Genomic DNA, 7,612 nt, shown 5'->3' with positions numbered 1-7,612 from the left:
TTATGACAACTTTAGATGCTACTGGTTCAGAATTCAACAGAATACGATTCAAAGAAGTCGGATCGTGGATGGCAAGTGTAGGAACCTGCATGAAAATTACAAAACAAAACCTAGAGTTCTGAATTTGAATAAAATTACCCTCACCTTAGATATAGTATTCAGCAGCATTGTCAATAACTTCTCTTTTAACTGGGCTTTATATAATAACTGAGCTATAATCATATAGGTAGCAGCTTTATATTCCTCTATAGCTGACTTTAATCCTCGAGTTAAATAGGGAATTAAACCTGATATTATCTTCTCAGTGATTGGACGTTTCTCTAACACACCTATAATGGTAGTTGAGTAAAAGGAAAAGATAACTCTAAGTTGCTTAGTCATTGTTTCCCCATCTTCATTGGTATGTACCTACAACACAAGAAAAAATTAAGATTTGAATATAACATCATCTTCAGGACACTTTGTTGTGGAAAATTAAGGTAAACTTAAACAGTTATGGACTTACAATGTTTGAGAAAAGTCCAGTCACATGAAGCTCATGATGAAATCCCAAAAACTGTTAGGATTATGGATATGAAAAATGTTTTACAAGAAGACAAATAGTTTTCAAGATCATGTCTAAAAGTCATCATTAGCCAATATGGTATGACACTGGTTGAAGTAAGTACTGTTTCATGTCTAAAAACTGTTTATGAAAAGAAATTAACGTTATTTACCTGAATATATTTCGGTACCATATCACATATAAAAGCTAAGAAAGCAGGATTGGTGCCACAATGATTAATTAATGAAGATCTTGGTAAATAAACACCTGATTCCTATAAATAGACAATTTCTATTCAAATGTTGTTCCTTAATAATGCAAATTTAAAAAAATATCAACTTAGCCCAATTCCTAACACTAACATCATTTGAGTGTCCAAACAAACCAGACAAGATGTAAAAGAAAAGGAAGAATAAAAAGACATAAAGCTAATATTACCTGAACTGGCAAGAGCCAGTCCCACATTGTCTTAATTTTACCATCTAATTTAATCAACTGTAGAGCTCTAACAAATATTTTACTCTCATGATACGGTAATATACATAACATTACACTATCAGTGTTATATAGGTGAATTTGATATCTGAAAAACAAGACAGGTTTACTAGCAAATTTATCAGAGTTCTGGCAATGTTTTTTAAAAAATATATTGGAATTAACCAATGTCATACAGTGAAAAATAAGGTCTTATCAATAGGCCACCAAACACTTTTGAATTAAAAGAGATTATCTGTCAGAGATGCTTAATCAATGAACAATAATAAATTTATTTGCGTAAAAGCTTCAGTTCAAATACTTCAATACATTCATATATATATAGCAAAACTTTTGATAAAGTACATCATTCTTAATACTCTACCTGAAAATGAGCCATTCTAGAGCTTTCTGAGCTGGTTTCAGTAGAAAATATGGTGATAAATGTAATAAGAATTCAGTAATAGTCTCATCTAATTTCTCATTCACTTCTTTAGTTTGAACTGCTCTTTGGAAATTCTGGGCATTCTCATTGAATAAACTTTTCTCAAACTCTCGAAATACCGGATTAATAGAGGATAGTTCTTCCAAACCATTTATACCTGCAACAAAGAGTGACAGTTACAGAATTGAAATGAAATGAATGGAGGTGTGCATCCTACATTTCTGTATATGATTGGGCGAATAAAGAAGGACAATGGCATGCAGTGTTCAATGAGAGAAATTTTGCCAACCTAATTTTGTTTTTCCATTCCAATTGTCAATGGATATTTCATGTGGACAGCCTGTAGCACATGGGAAGTAAGAGAGAACTGATGATGGAATTATTAATCTTATTCAAACAGTAGATAGATGAGCTCTGGTGAAGTAGATTAGAAAGTAACCATTTAATAATATCATGAGTTACTAAATTTCATACAATGGAACAAAACTTTTTAATTTGGTAGAATATCTAGCGATGTGGAGAGTTTCATTTTGTGAGAAATTGACAGCACTGAATATTCCTCCCAATTCAATAGTATGATTCGAAAGTATGAAATCTAGTTACACATACATTGAAAATCCCCAAGCCCCGTGTGGCTGGTCAGGGTTTTATACCATTGGCAACCAATTTTCAAAACAATATTAATATTAACATACCAATGGAGAAAAAAGTTTCTTTATCAAAATTAGCAGCTTCTTTAGGATCAAATAATAATGATTTTCTCTCTTTATCATGTATTGCTAGATTAGCTGTTTGAGGTACAGCAAGACGCTGTAGTTGTTGGGCTAAAGATGACATATTCTTTTATCAACTAACATTCATTCAATTCAGCAAAAGATACAAATATCTGGAAAAAAAATATGATTAATCTTATGGACTGAATCGAGTTTTACTACAGAAAGGCTACTGCTCCATTTGGGCTAATGAAAATTGGGACAATAGACAGAAAAGACAAGAGCAGCAAATTGGATAGGAATATAAAGTTACTGTATCTTTGTTCAATGTTTGTTTGATTAAGTATTAGGGTGATTGAAAGATAACAAGTAAATCGTAAATTTCAACTACATTCTAGGTCTAAAAGATCCATGATTCATTTCAATCTTAATATGATTTCATTGATCAACCAGATATCAATGTGATGATCAGAAAATCTGAACGATCTGGGCATCTCAGCTCTCTATTTTTTGGACATTGGCATTGGAAATTTCACTGTCACTCTCTCAATTACCTAAATCTTGATTTAAAGATTTACCTTGTAAACTAAACACATGTGCGTTTCACCACCGGATGTTGATTTTCATTAAATTATTTGATAGTCCATATTTTCGTAAAAATTGAAAAAGCATTCGAACATATTAAATATCAAAGTGTTGAAAACAAATTTATAAATCTTTCATAAAGTTTTATTTAAATAGTTAAATATTTGGGGGAAAAATACCAAAATGTTTTAGAAATCCAAATTCTTGTTTTAGTCTCCACAATAACTATTTTGAGAGTTACTCCCCTTCCTTTATGGTAAGGTAAATAAAAATAAAGTACAGCTTAAAAGTTAAAAGATAGAATTTAATCATCACAAAGTTAACAAGTGCTAAACTTCACCTCTGACAAGAGCCAGTATTAAAATCTAAGCTAAATAAATTATGACATCAGCCCTGTTCTTTGATTCCATGTTTGTCTTCATTCTACCAGTTTGTTTACGACTGCTCTCTCAACCTCTCGAATTGGAGGGCCTTGTATCACTGATCCTTATTCACGATTTTCAACCATAGCGAATTAAACATGATTGATATAGTCTTATCAGAAGGCTCGATAGACTGCTAATGTCAAGACTGAAATCTGGCCTAGGCTGCACTCTCATTTCACTAATACTCAAATGTCTCAATTCCTCTCTATCTTTTCTAGAATCTTTGTATTTTCTGTGAATGTGCAGAATTAATGAATAATAAATGATGGAAGAAACAAGTACACATTATATAGAATTGTGTCCTAATCCTATAAGATTTGAACCTGTTGGAAAAGCCAACAATGTATTCTTTGATGATGCCAATAGGCAGGTAGGGCATGCTACAATATTTTACCATTTAATGTGACCTTCCCATTTGGATCTGATGTTTTTCACAAGGATTGTACATAACGAACCATTGATTTGGGTGGTTTTTTAAGTATATGAAAACAATTTAGTTTTATATATCTGTATTTGTGGTGATGCAGGTTTAGCTCCTATATCACCAACCCTTACTTTAAAGTACTGCACCATTATATCCGATGAGCAATCCTCAGCAAGACCTTGAACAGTTGCCATACTGGTAGGCCTGGAAAATAGAGCAGGGAAGTTAATCTATGATAACTGTTTTGACTGCTATATTTCTAGGTATTTGCAGTAAGATCAGGTGGAGCTATGGGTGTGGTTGTTAAAGGGCCAGATGATAAAAGTGTAATTCAATTTAGGTATGTCAACTTAAATGGCTAGATTTAAGTCTAATTTTGTGAAGCAGAATGATGGAAAGGATAATTTGATTTCTTGACTTGCCAGCTAATCTTCCCTGTTTACTTCGATCTTATCCTGGCATTTTATTGCAATACATTATATATGAAAATTGTTTTTATAATTTTTTCAGGATGGAAAGTCGAGGTGATGTCATGTCTATAAAATTTTCACCAGATAAAAAGATTCTAGCTGTACAAAGATCATTCAAATCAGTGGTAAGTTGAACTAGTTTTCTTTAGTGATCTGTAGGGATCAAATCAAATTATTAAAGAAAGTATTAAAGGGATTCTAGAGAGGTTATCTAAATTTGTATGTATGTGTATTGGGGACACTTATAGCATCAATTTGCACCGTTCTGTGTTTCCTGCATTTCCACTAACACTAAGTGCTTGATAAGGTCACTAATCTGATAGAACATATTTTACAATTAGTGATGTCATCAAACACTGAACCACAGATGTATGATTGAAAATTGGAATGGTGTAAATTGAAGCTATCAGTAACACCTATACACATATAAAATTTAGAAAACCTCTTTACAATCTCTTTAAGAGGTTATGTAAACTATATGTATTGAGTGGTTGTTTCTTTAATAAATTTGAGTTACATCTAAGTCACAGTATGTAACTCACTAGATTATGCAATAAGTGTAGTCCTTGATATTTTTTTTTCAGGAATTTGTAAACTTTCTTGATGATATGACAACAGATGAATTAGAATACTCACAGACATGTAAAGTAAGTTTTAACGATGACATGTAATTAAATTGCTTTGTGAGTCATATCACTCATACTAGAATCTAAAAACATTTTATTCATAAAAACATTCTAATTCAATAAATGAAGTGCTCTGTTCAGTTAAGGGTTAAGCTCCACTTGTAATAAATTCTGTGAAATGATTTTCAGAAATCATATTTTTTTTAATGTTCAGGGTAAATCCACACAGATTATAAGTTTTTTATGGACTGGTTTATATGAGATAATATTTATAACTAATCATGGTCTAGAACAATATCAGGTATGTGTAATATGTATAGCACTATTTTATAACACAGGGGGGAGTGGCTTTCTTGTTACTTTAAATCTTTGCACAAGCATCGCTGTAATTTGGTTTATAAGAACATGTTGTTTGTTACATCAGCTAAGTGACAGAGCTGTCTAACCATATATATATTAAACAGACATCTAATGTCCAATAATGTCAAACACAGAGACTTTTCATGGTCATGATCAAAGGAAATTCTCCATAATTATGATATTATAAGTTATACTAATTCACTTTCTCATTGGTGCATGTAAGGGATGTTGATTTGTCTGTATTTACAAGTTGTCTGATATCAGGTTTCAAAATGTCTGACTTTGATGTGATATACATTTAAAAATTTCTTCTGTATATTTTGACAGATATATCCAGAGAAAAGAACATTGAAATGTCTAAAGACAATCAGTTTACAAGTAAATTGGGTAGTGTGTATGGTATGTATACAAAATTTAATTCAAATTAGGTCGTATTAACCCTTTCAACCCTAGCGGCGGGTTTACCGGCCAAACACTAACGTAATATATACCCTAGCAGCCGTTGCTAATTGACGTCATACAACGTTAACATCATACACTTTTACAATTTTTATAATTCATTTACATTCAGGGTTGAAAGGGTTAACTCTTTTTGATTAAAAGCCTATTAATACTGATAATAATACTACATATATTATTGATTGTAGCCAGAAAATGGAATATTATTGTTATCATCTGGTAGTACTGGTAATACATTACATCCTGTACAAGTTAGAGTAAGTTTTATAATATTGTGTATCAAATTGTTCAATCAAAATTTAAATCAGAGTATAACATAAATATTGAAACAATCAGAATCATTGTATTGAATCTTTATGATTATCTTTGAATTATGTAGCTTCTGACAACCAGACTCATTGTTATTTGAGTGACCAATGAGAGACTCAATGATTGTGGTTGTCAATTTTGTGTCGCATTTTATGCTATTTCATTTCATAGACTAGTCTAAATGTCTCAAGTAGTAAAATAACATGAATATATTTGGATAAAATAAACAGATCAAAGGGTAACATTGCCAACACTTTTCTCTACAGCCAGGTGTATTAAATAAATTACCCAAATTTGAAGTTGATTTACCAGCAGCACCTAAAAGTAATAAAGTCAGTCTGGTGGAACGTGATGTTACTTTAGCTAACATGTAAGTTTTACTGCCTTTGTAAAATCTTAACTTATATGAACTCAACTAGAATAATATTATGAAGGATGTCTCTGACAAGACAGCTTCTGAAACTCTTGATCCTACCCAGCAATTTGGCAGGTCAACTTGGCATAGCTTTCCGAGATATTCAGCTAATATTGCATATTTATTATTGCATTATATAGATACAATCAACTGTATATTGTTGTATTAAGACATCAACCATCAGCTAATGTTGGAGCAGAAATAGTTCTTTATCAACTACAAAAGTAAGTAAAAACAGTTGTTAGGAAGACATGCTATGTGCTAGCTATAGATTGTGATGTAAATGCTTACCCTAAAAAATTGTGTAATTTTGAATATAATGCACACCCAAGTAAATCTGGAAAAATCTCTGTAACCCTAGATAATACACACCACTTTTTTTTACCTCAATGCCCACTGCGTAAATGGTAATGTTAAAATGTTTACATATTTTCAAGGACTTGTATATATGCCTATTAATCTACTAAGGTGATATCATATGAATGTTGACACATCTTACCTTTCAATTTGTAGAGAGAGTCCAGCTAGAAAGAGTGATGTATTAAAATTAGATATGAGTGGTCGATTTGCTATTAATATTGTAGATAATTTAGTTATGGTTCATCATCAAGCTTCTAAGGTTTGTTTGGATGTTTATTTGTGACACGTTAATCTATTGAAAAATATATACTAAGCCTTGGATAAGGATAATTTCTACTTCTTAGATACATGAAAGAAGTCTTGATCGTTATGTATACAAGATAAGGCTATTCCTGGCCAAATTTCTCTTGTAGCACCAAGAATGGTTTTGTTTGGTCATTCTTACCTCTAAAAATTCAAACAATGTCAAGCTATTATGAATTGTTTTTGCAAGCATACCATCAAATCAAATTGCTGTAGTTACAAACTTATGTGATACAAGAAAGGTGGCTATTACAGTCAAGGTATTAGACGCACTTTGTTTAGCTTGACATTGTGAAATAAGTTGTGTGGATTTTGAATATCATCTACAAATACTGCTATGCTTTTTTTCCCCAATATTATACAGAATAATTGATCTAATATAAAGCATTTGATTAATTTCAGACATCTGTAATATTTGATATTCAACAGTCCAGTGAATCAGATGGTTTTATTAAATACCATTACCCCGTATTATCACCATTACCAATTAAACCATTTAAACTACTGTTACCAAGTAAGTTCACATTACTATTACCCTGTATTGTCACCATTACCAATTAAACCATTTAAATTACTGTTACCAAGTAAGTTCACATTACTATTACCCTGTATTATCACAATTACCAATTAAACCATTTAAATTACTGTTACCAAGTAAGTTCACATTACTATTATCCTGTATTATCACCATTACCAATTA

General features: G+C 31.4%; 2 protein-coding genes across 2 annotated transcripts in view; one reads left to right on the top strand and one right to left on the bottom strand.

Annotated features, from left to right (window-relative positions):
* Nucleotides 1-1,399: 1,399 nt before the first annotated feature.
* On the bottom strand, nucleotides 1,400-2,300 carry LOTGIDRAFT_180093 (hypothetical protein; the record flags this gene model as incomplete). The annotated part of the gene is made up of 2 exons (XM_009047474.1): nucleotides 1,400-1,620; nucleotides 2,159-2,300. The coding sequence occupies 2 exons, from the start codon at nucleotides 2,298-2,300 to the stop codon at nucleotides 1,400-1,402; spliced, it is 363 nt and encodes a 120-aa protein (XP_009045722.1).
* Nucleotides 2,301-3,451: 1,151 nt separating this feature from the next.
* LOTGIDRAFT_224293 (hypothetical protein) overlaps nucleotides 3,452-7,612 on the top strand; it is a gene marked incomplete at both ends in the record, with an annotated part of 9,421 nt that continues 5,260 nt past the window's right edge. Inside the window, 11 exons of the mRNA XM_009047473.1 lie at nucleotides 3,452-3,556; nucleotides 3,874-3,950; nucleotides 4,121-4,205; nucleotides 4,665-4,727; nucleotides 4,921-5,007; nucleotides 5,394-5,465; nucleotides 5,714-5,782; nucleotides 6,101-6,204; nucleotides 6,390-6,473; nucleotides 6,763-6,868; nucleotides 7,315-7,450. Coding sequence (XP_009045721.1) covers nucleotides 3,452-3,556; nucleotides 3,874-3,950; nucleotides 4,121-4,205; nucleotides 4,665-4,727; nucleotides 4,921-5,007; nucleotides 5,394-5,465; nucleotides 5,714-5,782; nucleotides 6,101-6,204; nucleotides 6,390-6,473; nucleotides 6,763-6,868; nucleotides 7,315-7,450 — 988 coding nt within the window. The remainder of the gene's footprint in view (nucleotides 3,557-3,873; nucleotides 3,951-4,120; nucleotides 4,206-4,664; nucleotides 4,728-4,920; nucleotides 5,008-5,393; nucleotides 5,466-5,713; nucleotides 5,783-6,100; nucleotides 6,205-6,389; nucleotides 6,474-6,762; nucleotides 6,869-7,314; nucleotides 7,451-7,612) is intronic.

The sequence above is a fragment of the Lottia gigantea genome (genome assembly GCF_000327385.1).
Source record: "Lottia gigantea unplaced genomic scaffold LOTGIsca_112, whole genome shotgun sequence".
NCBI lineage: Eukaryota > Metazoa > Mollusca > Gastropoda > Lottiidae > Lottia > Lottia gigantea.
Note: the sequence above shows the minus strand (reverse complement) of the source record. Positions and strands in the feature narration are given on the sequence as shown.